This window comes from Liolophura sinensis, chromosome 13 (genome assembly GCF_032854445.1).
Source record: "Liolophura sinensis isolate JHLJ2023 chromosome 13, CUHK_Ljap_v2, whole genome shotgun sequence".
NCBI classification, from domain to species: Eukaryota; Metazoa; Mollusca; class Polyplacophora; order Chitonida; family Chitonidae; genus Liolophura; species Liolophura sinensis.
Window position 1 is genome coordinate 7,628,564 of NC_088307.1, and position 19,364 is coordinate 7,647,927.

At 37.9% G+C, this 19,364-nt stretch overlaps 2 protein-coding genes across 2 annotated transcripts in view; one reads left to right on the plus strand and one right to left on the minus strand.

Annotated features, from left to right (window-relative positions):
* The window catches only part of LOC135480429 (band 7 protein AGAP004871-like), a 62,135-nt gene that overhangs the window by 17,942 nt on the left and 24,829 nt on the right, over window positions 1–19,364 (minus strand). Inside the window, exons 2-4 of the mRNA XM_064760259.1 lie at window positions 9,884–9,990; window positions 8,082–8,154; window positions 7,408–7,490 (exon numbers count right to left, since the gene is read on the minus strand). Of these exons, the coding sequence (XP_064616329.1) occupies window positions 7,408–7,490; window positions 8,082–8,154; window positions 9,884–9,990 (263 nt within the window). The remainder of the gene's footprint in view (window positions 1–7,407; window positions 7,491–8,081; window positions 8,155–9,883; window positions 9,991–19,364) is intronic.
* Window positions 1–19,364, plus strand: part of LOC135480430 (mechanosensory protein 2-like) — an 82,459-nt gene that overhangs the window by 2,667 nt on the left and 60,428 nt on the right. The window lies entirely within an intron of this gene.

Sequence of the window (19,364 nt, forward strand, 5' to 3'; positions counted from 1 at the left end):
CTACTTTAACACAAATAGCTGGGCTACTACACTGTGAATCAGAAGAATAAAATGAACAGGGTATTTCCATGGTAACAGACTAAGTTTGAACTGTGCAAAGTTGGTGATCTTGCCCGATCAGTGACACCTCATTTGTCAAGTCTAACAAATATACCGTTCATGGGAATTGGGCGATACATCTTGTCAGTATATATAGCCTCTTCAGTCACACTATATCCACTGTGCGTTCTACACAAAGGGTTTACGACGGTCAGTGGTTGACTTCCCTTTCCTCCCCCAATATAATAAGATTATCTACATATACATGAAAACTTCTAAAGTACGAAGTTTAACAACAATCAAAATAAATTTAAATAATGGAAAAGATTTACTTTGGACCCACATTTACCCTAATTCTTTAAACGCCTCTGCAACCAACATTTTGAAACATTCTATAGGGTCTAGAGTAATAAACTGCACACTTTTATGAAGCTTACATGTTTAACGACACAAAAAAAATCATTTTTAGTGCCACACGGATAATAATTTTATGCACATTGAAAAAAGTGTTTTAGTTGCTGAAGACTCTGCAGATGAACCAAAATGATTATGGCGCAACTTCAGAAACTCTTGACTTGCAAATAACCAGTCGAGCCCTGGCTACTATCTAACAGTGATAGCACATGTACAGTACACACGTACATGTAACAGTATGTACATGGCTGTACCTGTACACTGTGATAATCAAAACTATGTACGGTTGAGAGGTAGATCACATGATCTCAACAATGTATGACAATGATCTTTATACATGTAAATGGATCATATGTTTACCTGAATGATGTCGCCAGGTGTGAATGTCCGTCTCAATCATGTCAAACCACTGCATTTCTGTCATTAACCCATGATATATTGATCAATGCAAACACTATTTCACCTGAAGTTTAACCTTTCACAGGTGACACATTTTATCTTGACTCTGAATACGGCCATGTAACACTTTTAGTGAAATTTGATTAATTTTTTTTTAAACAAAACCTAAGTGTAGTTGTTAAAAATATTATTTCAAGGCATCTTCTCATCTCAAACTGTAGATCAGACCTTTAATTTCGTCATTTTTGTAGGACTCTAGACTGATCTGCTTTGTGGGGAATCCATACAAAATCTCGTACAACTCTAGTACCACAAATATGTTCCTACAAAGATCTGAATGCACAGTCAACTGATTCGGGCGATTCCGTCTTTTACATTTATACATATATATCCTACATGACAATAAATTTCGGCCATGACTAACTTGCCCACTTTACCTGATTCTGAGAGTTTCTGTATTTATGGACATACAGGTACACTGTAAGTGTACTAAAAACAGGCTCAGTGTGAATATAACAGATCATGTCATGTGGTTTGTGCATTCCCCAAAAGTGCAACTGTATCTTTTGCCTGCTCAAGAATATTTAACTAACATGAAAGCGGTCAGCATTGTGGTGGGAGGAAACCAGAAAGAGCCCTTGGGAAACCCACAACCATCTGCAGGTTGCTGACAGACCTTCCAAGGAACGACTGTAGATGAAGCCAGCATGAGCTGCGCTTGAACTCAAAGCGACCGCATTGGTGAGAGGATTATGGGTCAGATAAGCAGATAGTTTTGAGAGTGGTAACAAGAGTTCACGAAATGTTTTCTATTTATTAAATCACTCAAGCGCTGTTAAAGGCAGGGGATTGACTTGTCCATCTAAATGGACTTAGTGTGCTATTTTATTATTTTGACATTCATGGTAACACTGAGTCGCACATCTGCGCACTCCAACTCGATGGGGCCCATTTCAATGATACCCATCCTGACAGCACCCAAACTTACCTGTACTAAAAATACATGTTCTTTTTTATGCCTTTTTGGTTTGAATTACGAAGGTTGAAATTCTTTCAAACAGTACTTGAAATATAATAGTTTTAAACCCACATGTAGGTCACGTGACACTTCAAAATGGCCGTCTACAGCAAGGCACTCGGTACTGGTGAAGTTCTAGCAGTCAGTGTGACCAGGTAGCGAACAGACTAGCTCAATTGGTGTGGATAGTAAGTTAACAGAATAGCATTACAGATTCCACCAGAAAATCACAGTCTAGAGGTCATATACCACAGTCCTGAGGTCATATATCTTATATTTCCACAGAGCCTTGATCTTGAGCATGGTCAGCCTGTTTATTACATGACCTTAGTATCACCATTAAATAAAGTCAGATCCATAGCTGAATCTTTTATTAGAACCCATATAGTAGCCACTTTTTATCAAAAAAAAAAAAAAGAAAAAAAAGTTACAAAAAAGGTAAAAAAGAATTTTATAGTGAACAAAATGACGGCCCACATTAAACGACAATGAACATACTGTGAAGAATAAAAACCCAGTAAAACAATTTCAGCGCATCTCAAGCCGTCTAGCATCCCAAACAAACTCAGTATTCACACTTTTGAAGATTCCATAAAGTAAACAATACTAAAATTGTCAGCCTTGCCATGACTTGAAATTTTGACATGTGGAAGAGACACATGTTTTAATCCCTTGAGGTGGCGAAAAAAGAAGACCTTGAGAATGGATTGTAGCGTTTTTTTTTTTATACCGTTACAATGTAGCAGTTTCTATTGTAATGCTGTAATGTCTTTAATGTGACATCCTCACCATGAACCAGGAAAGGTGCTTTTGACGTCATCAAAATGAGGTCAAACTCGTGCTGCTGGGCCTTTAACAGGTTCCCATTTCATTCAACAACTTTTAACAACTTGGAAAAACCTGCGCAGAATTCAGAAAAAAAACTGATAAAAATGTAGATACAGAAATGTACACCACACTGGCGTTGGACAAGTTGTATTCAAGACACTTTACAGACAGTGCAAACATGTCCACTGCATAAAAATTCATTGTCCAATCACGGGATTGAGCCCATATCTTGTGCATCCTACTGAATGATGCGTTCCTGACCTGATCACAACCTTATCCAGGCTGCAGTGTACTGAACCAGCACATTTAGAGCGTTAATCTGATGATTTAAACACAAGTGTATCAGTCATGCAGCCACCCAGCTAGGATTAACTGCAAGTTTGTCATTTTGAACATCTCACTGGTCAAGCACCAATAGTCTTGAACATATAGCTACCCGAAATAGGGATTATATCTGTGATTTATGTGTGCTTGAGTCATCTTTATGACCCTCAACCTTGTCACGCTAATAGGCCACTTCATCAATGTAAACTGCTGTCATTATCACTTCATCAACGCCTCGGGAGGCGGTAGATCCAGGGTCAATCCTGGGTCGGGTCACACCTAAGACCTTAAAAAAGAGTAAGTTTTAACTCCTCGTTTGGCGTTGAGCATTAAGGGGATAGTGCAATGGTGCAATGGTATCATAATGGCTCGGGTGGAGCAGCTTACTTGCCTTCGGTGAGTTGCTTTAATGAAGCTCTAAGGGCTCCTTCGATGTCATATAAATGAAGAATTGTTAAGTACGACGTTAAACCTCAAGCACTCACTCACTCACTCACTTCATCCATGGCCAGAGGAGCTCTGTGTAAATGCTGTATGTTGTATAGTGCAAACATGGCTGATGTTGTGTTTCTGATTTATGGGTGATTTATGGTGATTTATGACCAACTCTGCATGCTGTACTGCCAATCATTGACAGGCTTACCATCCACTACCTGGAGGAATTCTTTTCTGTTTTCTGTTTTATTTCCAAGTTAAATATAACAGGTCATAAACAACAGCAATGCAGTAAAGGAAAACTTTTACAGCGTTTGGTCAAAAATTTATTTATTTATTCACCTGGCTTTTGTACATGCCACTGTCAAGAATGCTCCATGTGTAAGAAGGAAACATCAAGGTTAATTACCTGGGCCCAGTGCACTAGGACTTAAACCCGGTATTAACTTTTGTCCAGACTGAAGTGTCATTTGCTTTGTATTAGGATGAGACTGGTATTAAGATTAGAGCCTGGCTTAACTTTAATACACTTTTGAACAAATGACCCCAGAGTATTAGGCCCAGTCTAACCCTCCACACTTCTCCAGGTAACATATAACCCTCCACACTTCTCCAGGTGACTTATAAACCTTCACACTTCTCAAGGTGACTTATAAACCTCCACACTTCTCCAGGAGACTTATAAACCTCCACACTTCTCCAGGTAACTTATAAACCTCCACACTTCTTCAGGTGACTTATAAACCTCCACACTTCTCCAGGAGACTTAAAACCCTCCGCACTTCTCCAGGTGATTTATAAACCTCCACATTTTTCCAGGTGACTTATAAACCTCCGCACTTCTCCAGGTAACTTATAAACCTCCACACTTCTCCAGGTGACTTATAAACCTCCACACTTCTCAAGGTAACTTATAGCCCTCCGCACTTCTACAGGTGACTTCTAAACCTCCACACTTCTCCAGGTAACTTATAACCCTCCACACTTCTCCAGGTGATTTATAAACCTCCACATTTTTCCAGGTAACTTATAACCCTCTGCACTTCTCCAGGTAACTTATAAACCCCCATACTTCTCCAGGTGACTTATAACCCTCCACATTTTTCCAGGTAACTTATAACCCTCTGCACTTCTCCAGGTAACTTATAAACCTCCACACTTCTCCAGGTGACTTATAAACCTCCACACTTCTCCAGGTAACTTATAAACCTCCACACTTCTCCAGGTGATTTATAAACCTCCACATTTTTCCAGGTAACTTATAACCCTCCACACTTCTCCAGGTGACTTCTAAACCTCCATATTTCTCCAGGACCCTTATAAACCTCCACACTTCTCCAGGACCCTTATAACCCTCCACACTTCTCCAGGTGACTTATAAACCTCCACACTTCTCCAGGTGACTTATAAACCTCCACACTTCTCCAGGAAACTTATAACCCTCCGCACTTCTCCAGGTGACTTATAAACCTCCACACTTCTCCAGGACCCTTATAACCCTCCACACTTCTCCAGGTGACTTCTAAACCTCCACACTTCTCCAGGACCCTTATAAACCTCCACACTTCTCCAGGTGACTTATAAACCTCCACACTTCTCCAGGAGACTTATAACCCTCCGCACTTCTCCAGGTGACTTATAAACCTCCACACTTCTCCAGGTGACTTATAACCCTCCACACTTCTCCAGGTGACTTATAACCCTCCGCACTTCTCCAGGTAACTTATAAACCTTCTAAATTAAATCTGCAGCTGTACAAGCCAAAGCTGGATACGAAGTGTACCGATATATTGTTCACTGTCATGACTGTAGTTAGAGGCCCATGAGCTGGATCTGGTGAAGGAATCTTACAGTTCATTTGAGAAGGCCACAAAGACAGGAAAATCAATAAAAATTACTGGTATGCACAGATTTGCAAACTTTTTTAGAAGAATTTTGACACACACACAAAATAAGCCCCCAAATATGTGGCAATAATTCAGGACATTCGAAATTATGCTAAAATCCTACCCGCTGTTAAAGGGTCTATACACAAATGGCTGTCAAATAGCTAGAGCTTCCGCGTCTATTCAGAACAGACGTGGTGTTCCCCGAAGTCTCTTGGGTCATTGGCATTTCTAAGAGTAATAACTCCAATGTAAAACCCCCCTCCCCCTTTCCAGCAGCCAGAATTCCATCCCGGTGTTTAAGCCGGCAATAAACATATGTAAGGCTTGAGCATGCAAGCTGTTGATAAAATGGTTATTCACAGCCTCAAGGTTTTGTCTGCTTGTTTGTCATTTTAATGGTGTAATTTGTGGCAGCCATTTTCCACTGTCAAGTCAGCTTATGAACTCCAGCACTGACAATAAGAGCCGAAATCCACAGAATATATTACTCTAAGTCATCATGGTTATGGTGAAAGCATGGAAGTCTCATCATTTATTTCGATGGTAAAATGTTTTACAACACAGGAAAGCACATTTCTATCAGGTAAAATATTGAAACATTAACAATATTTATGTCCAAGTCATGTTATGGGAATTAATGAAAGAAAAAGCCAATAACGTTTATGTTTCCGTATTTACATTTCTGATATCACACACAAATAAGGTAATATTATCAACTGGCTAAACAATCTTGTACACTGGATGATAACACCAAAAGACTGACATTAATTTACATGTACATACTTTTCAAGTTAGTTACAAATTTTCTGTCTGATCTGTAAGATGGTCGGTTTAATTCTTAAGAGCTGTAACTGTAACCACAAATTTATGCATAAATAACAAACCTATACATACATAACTACCAATTTATACATACATAACTACAAATTTATACATACATTATTTGTATGCATGTCGTTAAAAAATTGTTCTCTTCTCGTTTGAATAGGTATGAATAGGTAAAACCGCACAGAGTCCTCTAACTAAAAATATTTTCTTTTGTTTTTTTCATGTACACTTTACATGTGTATATCAACATTTGAACTATTCATTGGATTTCTACGCCATACTCAAGAATATTTTTCAAATACTCTTTTTCTTCAGCCTTTTCGCATGTTTGCGATGTGTTTCTTGAGCAGATTCTCAAGGCATTATTCTGTACTGATTGATAAAATTATATTTTTTGTGAAACCCTAAAACTGGCCAATCCCAAAAATGTAGTTTTGCCTCCAAAATCAAATTGAAAATGTGCATAAACGGAACCTTAGAAATCAGCACACAAATATATCATGGTATATTCCAGCCATGGCTATTTGTGTAGTCCAAGGATCGTTGGAGACTACTTCCACCAATACGGTATACGTGAATGTCTGCACATCACACAAGGGCACGTGTCAGTAACTTTAATTTCCAAAGGTCTGTGGTTTTACTCCTGACACTTCACCCATAATACAGACTGCCATTGTATATGTAAGCTACAATCAATCAAATAAATAAATAAATAAAAACATAAATAAAAAAATAAATAAATATTTGAATCTAAGATTGCTCTATCCAGCTAAATGACTCAGTTGATATTTCTGAATAGCTGAACACACTATTTCTCTACATGAACCTGTCAGAGTGATACACTAAATTGACAGACATGTACTTATCAATTATGCACTATGGTAAGCCATCAGTAACTGATAGACCTGAGGGTGAGCAGTACTTACCCAACTTCTGGGAGGGGAACAGTCATTATTCATACCTCTTGAGAGAAGCACTAAATTTTCAATTTTTCTCAGGGGAGCTGTCATTACCCAAAATCTGTAATCTAGTTGAGCAGTCATTATAAATTCTCCCAAGGCAGTGGGCAGGTGGGTGGGTGGTGGGAGGTGTGTGTGTGTGTTCGTGTGTGTGTGTGTGTGGGGGGGGGGGTGGGGGGAGGAGAAACATAGCATCCATTGCTGATTCTCCTCAAGGGCAATGATTACTAATTCTTCCGAGACAGACAATGTACATGACTTAAATATGACTTACCTCCTGGGGTGGGACATCAAAGGATACGGTCCTTAGGTCCACTTTGCTGTAACTCTCGATACAGGGAAGCACAAAGAATATACCTGAAACAGAGATCACAACAGGTGAACAAACTCACTTCTTCTTCTTCAGGTGATGTCACCACCGCATGGAGACTAAATAAAGCCAAACTCTCAATAATGATTTTAATGAGCTTAAAATTAAGTTTGATCCTTTGATATTCTTCCACTGGTCAGCATACTAATGGTCTGTTAATTAACTTTTCCTTTTATACATATATGCATTTGTATTCATTACCTGCAAGCATTACAAAGTTTGGTTTTTTAAAGATAGAAAAAATGGGTAGAATGAATTTTTACAATAAAAGAAAGCAATACATTAGCCCTGATTATATGAACACTAAACACAACGCTTTAAAAAATATACAGTTTTCGTGGATTTACGTTGCAATATAACTGTAAAATAAAATATGACATGATTTTTGTCTGATCAAAAAATACTCCTTCGAAGTAGAATCCAGGTGATAGAGTATCAAGCAAGTTTAGTAATTTTAGCTGAAAGGATCTTCGACAGACTAGCTGCCACAAAATCGGTAGTAAAACAAATATGTAAATGTAACCCTGGTATAAATGGTTAAATCTAAGCTGATATCCTTCATGTGAGTTGACACGAACCTGGGCCTTTTGCTCCCCCTGGTAAAAGACGACCTAGTCGGAATATAACAGCTCTCTCATACTCCTGGACAACCTGAAAAATACCAAATAAAAATGTGAATATTGTTATGTCTGATAAATTTATTTCTATTACGCATAAAAAAAAATTACAAGAAAAAAAACGTGGTAATTTTGGGATATATACATATATATCTGTACATATACCTTTAAGAGATCTTTTCATTGATGCTTTAATGCTTCATTTTTTTTTATTCTTTCAATTCAAATTATTGTATTTTTTTAAAACAGTTAATAGGATCCATTCTTGAGAAAATAATTTGGAAAAAATGATGAATAACCTACCCTTAATTTAAACAAATTTTTTACAAAAATTTTGCCCTACAGGCAGATGCACATGTCTTATCAGATATGCGCTTCAGAGGGAATGCAATTTAGCACGAATGAAAAAAAAAAAAAAAAATTCCAGCAAACTGATGTGTTTTCTGTCAGGAAAGTGTTTGCAACTGAATGCATTTACAATGATGACAAATCGACATGAACGGACAAAAAAATCTTGCTAAATGGGAAAGCCGCCTAATGGTCAACGAGAGGGGTAGCGTTATCAATGGCAATCCAATCTGACTATTGATTGTTAGCAGGTTGCACCAAACCCCAGGAGATCTGTCAGTGTATAGACACAACAAACACCAGAAATTTTTATTTGAAGGAGATTGTGAATGATTTTTTGTATTCACTATAGGCGCCTGGATAGACATAACGGGATTTCAGCATCATCTGCTTTTATCAGTGACGCCGACTCAAGTAGAGTTGACGAGACAAAGCGCATTCAGGTGTGTCAACAAATGTAGGAAATCTACAGACATTCACAGGTAGTCTTTCATGTAGTCAGAAATGATGACAGACTGATCAATAACAATTAACACCTACTAAACGGTCTGGTAAACCCAGCTGGTAGTTATGAATTTTGGACACTTACTTACTGCCACCACTATCACCATTAAAATTAGTAGTAGGTTATATTATGTATGTATGTGTGCCTTGCGTTTTATGCCATACCTAACAATTTTGCAGTCATATGATGACAAGGAGTCATGAGGTGTATGTACATATACTATGTTTACCTGTGGCAGAGTTGAAAGTAGTCCTTGCTGCCAAAGTGCTGAAGAATAATGCTGAAGACACCAAACATGACACCCCACCCAGTCACACCTTACCTCACCAACCCTGTTAAAATCCTTGCTATAACCTCTCAGTGCTGAGTGCCAAGCCAGACAGCAATGGGTACATGTACCATCTCCAGGCCCAGTTTATTTAACGCAGGGATAATAAACCCTTAAGAGTATTTGTGCTTCTTATTTCATCAAATAATCAATTTTTTACATTTAATCTTAAATGTATTACCAGGTGCCAAAGTATGAACTGATGTTTACCAATTAAAAAGCCACAACTTTTAACAGATGACACACCTGTTGGTGTACCCACTAGTCAAGAGTATGCTGGCTTATAGGTTGAGAAATATTTAGATACACCACAATCACGGCTGATACACTTCGTGTCTGAGACCCAACCGTTTATCAAAGTCGTGAAGAACAGATGACTAGCACAAAGAAGCACTTCACAAACTTCTAACTGGTTAAATGCACATCTCTCCATCCCGTCGCCCCACAAAATTTTGACATGTTAATCCGAAAAAATCATTTTCAAGGGGAAAGCATCCAAGCCATGTGATACTGCCGTGTTTTTAAGACGGGTACCATGGAATTGCATAGGTGAATCTAACTTTGGGAACGCTGAGCGCTTACCTTTATACAAAGACACATAGAGAAGGGGAATGTAAGGATAACTCCACACCAAGAGAAGATCGTCAGCAGCCAGCCACACAGACCAACTCCATCCTCACTATCCACAGCTAGAACAGAATAAAAATACAGTCATGTATATATATCAGAATAAAATACAGGTTTATGTAACAGAATAAAAATACATAAAGTACAAGAGAATATAATGCAGCTTTATGTAACAGAATAAAATACAGCTTATACCTCACAGTAAAAATACAGCTTTATACCACACAGTAAAAATACAGCTTTATACCACACAGTAAAAATACAGCGTTTAAACAGAATACAGAAACAGCTTTCAAACAGAATAAACATACAGGCTTTTAAGCAGAATGTAAGAACGGATTTCAAACAGTATAAAATAGCTTTCAAACACAGAATAAAGTTGTATAAATATCACAATGTATTAAAATGAAGAAGCCTGATAACAATGTTTGGATGTAAGCATAAGTACATGAATATGTACATAATGTATATTTTAAACACAATAGAAAAAAAAAATGAGACAACTTAAACAAAATTGTCTGTAATTTTCTGCTTCTGTCCTGATGGGATTGCTAAATTTAGGTCCCCTGTTTTTGTATTCATAGCAGGCTGGCATCGTAAGAGCAGTAACCTATTGCACACAGGCACTGATGGTAAATCTACAGGACTATAGCATGCTTACACATGTATATACCGTCACATGTAAATCCGGAATATTGCATTTTGCTCCTGTACTGACTGAACTTCCTTGTTCTTTTACTTTAAGAAATCCTCACAACCTATTACATCCTTGTGGTGTTATTTTTTAAGAATAATACTTTTTTATACTGAACAGACATCAGATTATTGGGTAAGGCTATTATTTACTCCACACTTATACGTAAATGTAGTCTTTAAATCCACACAAAATGAATTTCCTTGAGTTGAGTACGCACTCTATACATGCAACTACGTGGTAACATCAGGGTCATCGTGACATTCAGCCACGGCCTTTTTGCCGCTAACATATTCCTTGACACAGTTCTGCTTTCTTCAGTCTCTCAGGTATACGTTGTAGTGTATTCAATTATTTATTCGACTGTAACTTTACATCAAATTAAAGAATATTTCAATATTTTAATATACAACAACTACAGCATTATATATAAAGAGGGAAACCCATGACCATCCACAGGTTGCTGGAGACCTTAATTTCCCATACATGTACGCCTAGAAAGAAAACCAACAAGCTGTAGTGTAAAAGTATATTACATTCCACAACCATTTCACATATGAAAGAGCAACTTTCAGAGCAATTTATGCCAATTTTTAATTTGATTTTGGAGACAAATCTGGATTGGTTGGATTGGCCAAATGGAGGGCTTCACAAAAAGTATAATTTTATCAGTCTAAACGGAATAATTTATAATAATTAATAATTTATCATGTTCATACAGTATAAGTATTAAAACATGTTTGAGCATGGAAATTTACCATCTCTTCACCACTGAAATGAAGACAATTTTATACTTGAAAAAGTATATCTCGACATAAAAATGCAAAAACATGAGTTTCAGACATCCTAAAGTAATTTCCAGTCCTATGTTTCTCCATTGGTTAGTTGATTGTTACTAGGTATATACACCACGGCAACTCATGTTGACCATATACATGTATATACCATGTTGCCATATCGTACAGTTATGAACAGCATAATAGCCTAGGCAAGCTTTAACTGTGAAACAATGCCATGAAATCATAAGCATCAACAACTGCTCAAAATGTTCAAGAAATAGGTCATTGTCTGACCTACATGTCATATCCCCACCTGTTTTGAAATATTTGCAATTAGCATACGCTTTAATTAATGCCTTTGAGATGCTCTCACACGCAACCCTTCTTACAGGAATAATATGTACATGTATAGGCCTATAGGGAAAGGTCTGAGATCAAGTCCTTGCCGGTCCTTCTCTCCGCTATGTCACCTCATAATTTAATACCAACATTGAGTCTAAGTCACAAACAAACTGCTCTAGTGTAACTCACTTTCGAAATGTCAGAGATGAAGAACTGTGAAGATGCATTTTTAACAAGGGAAGCATTACTGACCTCAGCCGGCTCAGGTATGTGTGTGAATATTAGGTACGATACCTTACTATTATCGTAAGACATTTTTGATTTGATTTGATGGCGTTTTACGCTGTACCCAAGAATATTTCACTCATAGGACAGCGGGCCTTTCGCAGGTTGCTGTCAGACCTTCCCACTTACACCCGGAGAGGAAGCCAGCATGAACTGGACTTGAACTCACAGCTACAGCTAAGATTTCTGTTCATGGGACCAAAATCAAAATAGTCAAAAATGCATGTTCCAGACATTTCAAAATGATGTTCTACCTTGTTTTACTTGAAAAGGTGATTACCTGGTCCTTCATCTTCTCGGTAGACGGCACGCAAACGTTTCTTTCATGAACTGATTGAGTCCCAAATCTCCTTAAGAGTAATTTTTTACGGCAGTCCTTGATGCGTGTCACACAGTTGCAACGCGCGCTCTACTCGTGACAACTGACAGGTGAGGCAAAATGTGGGCCTGTGGAACATGCGCTTTGGGGTCTATGTTTTCATTTTAACCCTGTGTACAGACTACTCAAGCTATGACCTCGAAATTTGGTCCGTATATTAACAAAATCATGCATCTGAATGTCTAAAGTTTGAAAGGGTTTGAACAATGGATAATGGACGAATGCAACATCAAAGTATGGCCCATTTTGTATGCCCACCCGGTATATATATGCAATCTCATTTGAAAGTGTGTGTTGCCTGATGGCATGAATAATCAATATAAGTAGACATTTCAAAAAACATTAAAACTCCCACAAGCCTCATTTGTCAAGTTTACCGAGTTTTTTTTAAAAAACCCAAAATGATTGCCGTTCCTAAAAATACAATGTAAAGCACTGATCAAATCTAGCTCTGCTTCAGCTGCAGCATTTTGCCTGGACCAGTATCTGTACCACCCGAACACCTGAGAAATCAAACTACATGTATCTTTCACGTAGCTCATATTCTGCAACACCATAATTATACAAAGACTACGGCACAGAGAAAAAAACCAGAGCAGTTGAGGATTTCCATGCTGTTGTCATATGTACATTTTGTGCACTTTCCTTCAACCTGGGGTCAAGAAATCTAATGAATATAAAGGGACCAATTGTAGCACTCTTGTAAGCCTGCAGAAATCTTGCTCCTGCGTACAGCTGAAAAACTGGGTAAGATGTGAGAGAACTAACAATTAAAGTCACTGGGCGCCATAGAGATCCAGGCCTATAATTCTAGACTGAAACAGATTCCCACCAGTCAGGCACAAAAATAATTTGGCAATTTAATAAGTGAGGGTATCCAATACAGATACGCCACATTCGGAGTGACACCGGTAAATATCTCCCCGACAATCTTGTTTTCGTCTTACGCGATCAGATCTGAAGGCCACTAGGGTAACTCTCAGGGTTGGTGCTAAAAACAGGAGCTGGTATTGATTAACGCAGCTCTTCTAAAAGAGGACAGGAATGTAATAGGCTAGCTGAACATCGGTATACTATCAGGCTAGGGTTTGGCAATCTCCGTTCAACATTGGCACCGCTGGGTGAAGGGGGCTTCACAGTAACATGACATTCCAAAGGCGAGCGAAATATAAATGATACATTTGGTGCTGTCCTCAATCCATGTGGCAGCTACGAAAGACTCGATCTCTGCCACAGAATATCTTGATCCGTATCATTAACCACAGATTTATGACTAAAACAAAACAGGCATAAATGCACTTGCCATCTGTTAAAATACTTTTGTCTTGTCGGCTTCGTCTCAAATTGAAGGCTATCTAAATCTTTTAAAGGTTTATAAAAATATTCCAGAGACTATCTTTTCCATTGGTTGGGACAGTTATGGTGGCAAAACTCACACTTCCTTTTAATATTATTCCACTGTTTAAGTACTTTATATTCATTTAATTTGCCATTGTATATCTATATATAAATATTGTTTTCAAAATCTTGTTGTAAGTGGTTTACACGACCCAAATTACCATGTTTTCCAACGCATATGTAATGTAATATATTGTTTCAAATTAGTTTGTGTTCGAGGGCCTCAGGGTAGATCAACCCAGTGTTGACTGAGTATACTCAATGTATTTTACCTTCTTGAAATAAAGCCATTATTATATCATTATTATGGTACTTAAGAACAATATGAAGGTGTTCATCTTGGTTTATAAGCCTTCACCAGAAAATCAGGAAGAGCTACATAGGCATATGATAGGCTCCCACTACTGTGTCAAACCAAGCATTTAGGATTACCAATCCCATTAAGAGCTACCCTAATTCTTCTATTTTTTTTGGGGGGGGGGGGGGGACACCTCAGGTCTACTCTTTGGAGCCAACATCGAGGTAAAGTTCTGGATGTAGCAGAAATTATAATTGAAATGCCATTCTTTTCTTTCAGCATTTTTAACATCTGTTAAAAATGAGAAGATTAGCAGTTTGGAGATTAGTGGTCCAAACTGCTTTTGAATATTGTGCCCATTAGATTGTCAGACTCAAGGCCTAATTATTTGTGAGACAACCATAAAGGGCCAATGCACACAAAGGTCACTACAGTGTATAGTTATAACAGACCTTTCCGAACCATCAATCAAGAAATATCCGTTGACCAATGGTAACCAAAATCACTAAATGCAAATAGCTCGGTCAACCGGATGTCTCACACATTGATTGCCAATGTTCAATCTTTCTGTAATGGCATCACAGTGGTGGTGATGGTGGGGGGGGGGGGGACGGAGGGGACATATTTGTTAATTTCCTCAACGTCTGTGACGTTGCAATATCATTTCCTTAAAATTCTAACATTGTTCTGTCTTTAATGCAAAGTCGTTATCAAGGAAGGAATATTTGATGTCAATAAAATCATGTCACTACCGTAAGCCAATAGGAACATTTGACGCCACGAAAATTTATTGCTACGGGGTCGCCATTTATTTCACCAAGAACAGAACGACAAGTAAGGTTTTCAGGGTAAGAGGTGGAGGGACATTGGGTGTGTGGGATCTATTCATGTACTACAGCAGGCTGAGGTCTATGTAAACTTCCTCATGTGACTATGATGGATCATGCTCTCAGTTGTTATGCTCAGAACCAAGACGGAAATATAAAAACCACTAAGTCTTCCTCACTCTTGGTTTTCAGAATGAACCCTGACATCATCAATCCTAATACAGCATTGCACGGAAACAAGTTCATTTTTATTCATCAAAAAAAAAAAACGATCAAAAGTATAACTTTGAGGCCTTCATGTTCTTCTAAAAGCGCATTTCTACAAACCAATCTTAAGGTGAAACACAGCATTTTCTTTTTTCTTATAAAACCTAAAACATTAAAATATAAAACAATATACAGAACAGTGAGTAAAACCAAAGTAGCTAAATTATATGAAAGTGTGATGATACTTAGGCAAATCCTTACACATAAAAAGTAAAATTTAGTGGGTTTTTTTTGTTGTTTTATTTCAGTTAAGGTTTTATTCCTAAAACTGCTCACACACACTTATAAAATGGTAACTATTAACGTACATGTACACGCATAACCCTTAACATGTATATTAACCATTTTATGCTGGCTTCCTCTCTGGCCGTACATGGGAAGGTCTGCCAGCAACCTGCGGATGGTCGTGGGTTTCCGCCCACCATAATGCTGGCCGCCGTCATATAAGTGAAATATTCTTGAGTATGGCGTAAAACACCAATCAAATAAATAAATAAATATATTAACCATTTTCATTTTAATCAAGTTCAATATTTCAACGCATAGCAAAAGGATCAGCCTATCTGGCAGCAAGAAGATATTAACAGGGATGTCTAATAATGGCACTGTTTTTATGCTCAAACTTCAAAGTTGCCATGAATCAAAATGATCACATTTCATGATCGTGCTATTTTGAAAGTTGAAATTAACTCGTATGAGCTATAATCATCTCTGATATATATGTAATTCTATACACTTTAATTACAGGCTGAAAGCTTAACTACATGAAGGGTAAATTACCTAGAAGTTTGACCCTAACTAAGTTGCACCTCTTGTCTGATTTTGATGGTATTATTGACCTGAGAAAGGTGTTTTAAGGCTTGTTTGGAAGGTGTTTTAAGGCTTGTTTGGAAGGTATAGCACGATATAGGTATGTCCTTTTGGAAAAATGTACAGTAAGTTTCGGCACCAAAAAAAAAAAATATAACATTTCATGATATCTATTTGCCTCACAATAATGCATTTTTTAAGGGGCGAAATTTTAGGTCATTTAAGGTAGTCATAGCATAGCTAGCATGCAGTGATTTTCCCTTGATTGGTATTAAACTGCGACTACCAATCAATTTATTCCGCAGACAGTAATCAATCTTTCCTTTTTTTAACCTCGACAGGAGATCCTCAAAGGAAATTCCACCCCATTTAACACCACAGGTAATCAATGCACATCTGACATGTGTAAATACAATAATCGCGTGAAACAAACCATCAATAACTGTGATCAAAATCTTTAACAGGTGTCAATTTTCTCTGCAATATTCGTTTTCATGATCGAGCCTTCATTAATCCGCTGGATCACTAGACACGGAATTAGGCAGTGTGGATTTGAACACTTCCTCCTGGATCGTCCGTTCAGATTACAACCTCGTCAGATAGGAACAGTTCACTGACCCATGATCGCCATGGTCAGCAATGGAGACTACACATGCTCTCACCAGCGGATGTGTAAATTGACAATAATGATAGACTGATTCAAACAAAAATTGCTGGAAAATGTGTGAGAACATCTACTGTGTAATAATAATTTCAGGGTTTTCACCAGAGAAAGAAATCACTTTTCAAGGACTGTCAAAGCCCTAATGGCAACATATATGTTTTCCAGAACTCTGAGGGAAGTTTCACGTGAAGTAAAATAACCATTCATGTGGTGATAAATAACAGATAACATCTGGGTAGCTAATTTATTTTGAACATAATACAATATGGAAAATCAAGTACTCTCAAATTAAGTACTTTAATATTCTGAAATAAACTCTCTTTTTTCACAGATCATCAAGGTCTTAAAAAACCTTTCAATAACATGATAGTACTTTTAAGGACTTCAGTTTAAGCACCAACAAAAACTCTGAAATCTACATACATATCAGTCAATTTCAACTTTGACAATAACATGATTGTGAATTGTGATTATTTATTTATTTGATTGGTGTTTTATGCCATACTCAAGAATATTTCACTTATATGACAACGGCCAGCATTATGGTGAGAGGAAACTGGGCAGAGCACATGGGAAACCCCTGACCATTAGCAGGTTGGTGGAAAACCTTCCCACGTATGACAGGAGAGAAAGCCAGCATGGGCTGGACTTGAACTCACTGCGACCCTATTGGTGAGAGACTCCTGGGTCATTACGCTGCGCTAATGCACTAACCAACTGAGCCACGAAGGCCCACTGAACTGTGATCATGTTGATTCTTTCCTAGCAACTTTGAACTCTGAATAGAAAAACAGTGTCTCATACATGAAGTACATGTTAGTATCATCAAGCTGCCAGACAGGCTGATCCTTCACTTTGCACTGAAACACTGAACTTGATTTAAATAAAAATGGTTAATATAAAATCTGTGGATATATAATGGTTCATTAAATTCAATATCATCAAACACTTTCTGGTTTGAAAATTTCTGAAAAAAAAAAACACCTCCAAAAAAAAAACACAACTTCAAGACAGCTAGCCATGATTACTGTGAACGTGGCTAATAGAGTGGTTTCAAGCCGCTAACAGTCTTGGGTAACCTGGTTATGAGATTGTTTAAAGAAACCCTCATTATCAGATCCTGGAGAGATTCTTAGTGTCTTCTCTAACCAGGTCGACCACCTGTACAAAACACTGGTCCTAGCTCACTCATATTGGCCCCTGTGGTAGATGCTTATAAGCTTTCGTTCGGACTGATACTCAGCAATCAGGAAGGTGCTAGCTGTATATCGCTCAAGCAGCTTCGCAGTCACATATAAAGTGTCATGATGCCAGCAGGTATTATGGTACAAGCTAAATGGAGATCCATTAAATGCGTTTCAGCAGAACTATGATGCCATTTCTATATCAACATTAAATGTTTTCCCAAGGTCATCAAAAGGTTAGAGCATCTACCTTTATAAAGTCAGGAGACCTGGGATCAAACCTGTGTTGGGTCATACCAAAGACTTTAAAAAGACATTAAAAATAATATTTGTTATTTTTGATGGCATGGACTCCCCCTGACATGAAGACACATTATTCACACACATCAAATGACTTGTCTTTGTCACATGGCTGCAACAGTGTTATTAAAGTATTTGTTTATTCGTTTGATTGATGTTTTACGCCATACTCAACGATATTTTACTTATAAGACAGCTGTCAGCAGTATGGTGGGAGGAAACCAAACGGAGCCCGAGGGAAACCAACGACCATCGACAGGTTGCTGTCAGACCTTCCCATGGTTATTAAAGTATGACATAAAACAAAAGCACTTACACACTTCACATGAAAGACAGGGCACTTTAAACTTTACACTTGAAACTTGGATACATCATAGACAAAATGGCTCTAGGTCCTGCATCACGTTAGTGTCATATTTCATAGGATTAAATCACATGCTGATTAAAATAGTGAACTTAGTACACTTTGGGGGGGGGGGGGGGGCTCTTTGTTAGCGTTTCAGCGCTGCGCAATGACCCAGGAGCCTCTCACCAATGCAGTTGCTGCGAGTTTAAATGTCCAGCTCATGCTGGCTTCCTCTCCGGCAGTACATGGGAAGGTCTATCAGCAACCTGTGGATGGTTGTGGGTTTCCCCTGGCCTCTGCCAGGTTTCTTCCCAACATCTGCTGTCGCATAAGTGAAATATTCTTGAAAACATCAATGAAATAAATAAATAAATAAATACATAAATAAATTGTGGATGATGACTCCTGCCATCCACATTATACCTACATGAACATTTTGTATACGTGAAATTTTTCCCACAGAATTCAATAAATTAAAATATCTGAACTCTAAAAACCAGTTGATATTTATGCGTCACCACAAATCATAACTGTAAGTGACACCTGCTTTATATGTTCTGGGGGCTTTTTTATGCTTCACACCCAAAGGGGCCATCTAGAAATTAGCCCCGGGGAAGATTTAATTGGCCTGCCTGCTTAATACAATTGCACGCCTTAGTATAAGGGAGAAATGGTACTTAAAAAATACATGTACCAGGAATAATAGTGTTTTTATTTATCAAAGGTAGCACGGTCAATTTACAACAAAATTGGTCTTCCTCATGGTCTTCAAAGAGAAAACAATATACAGGAAACGTACTTCACAGTCCAACCAAAAAATACATCAATATATAAAAAACAAGACAAAGCCAGTTGTACCCACT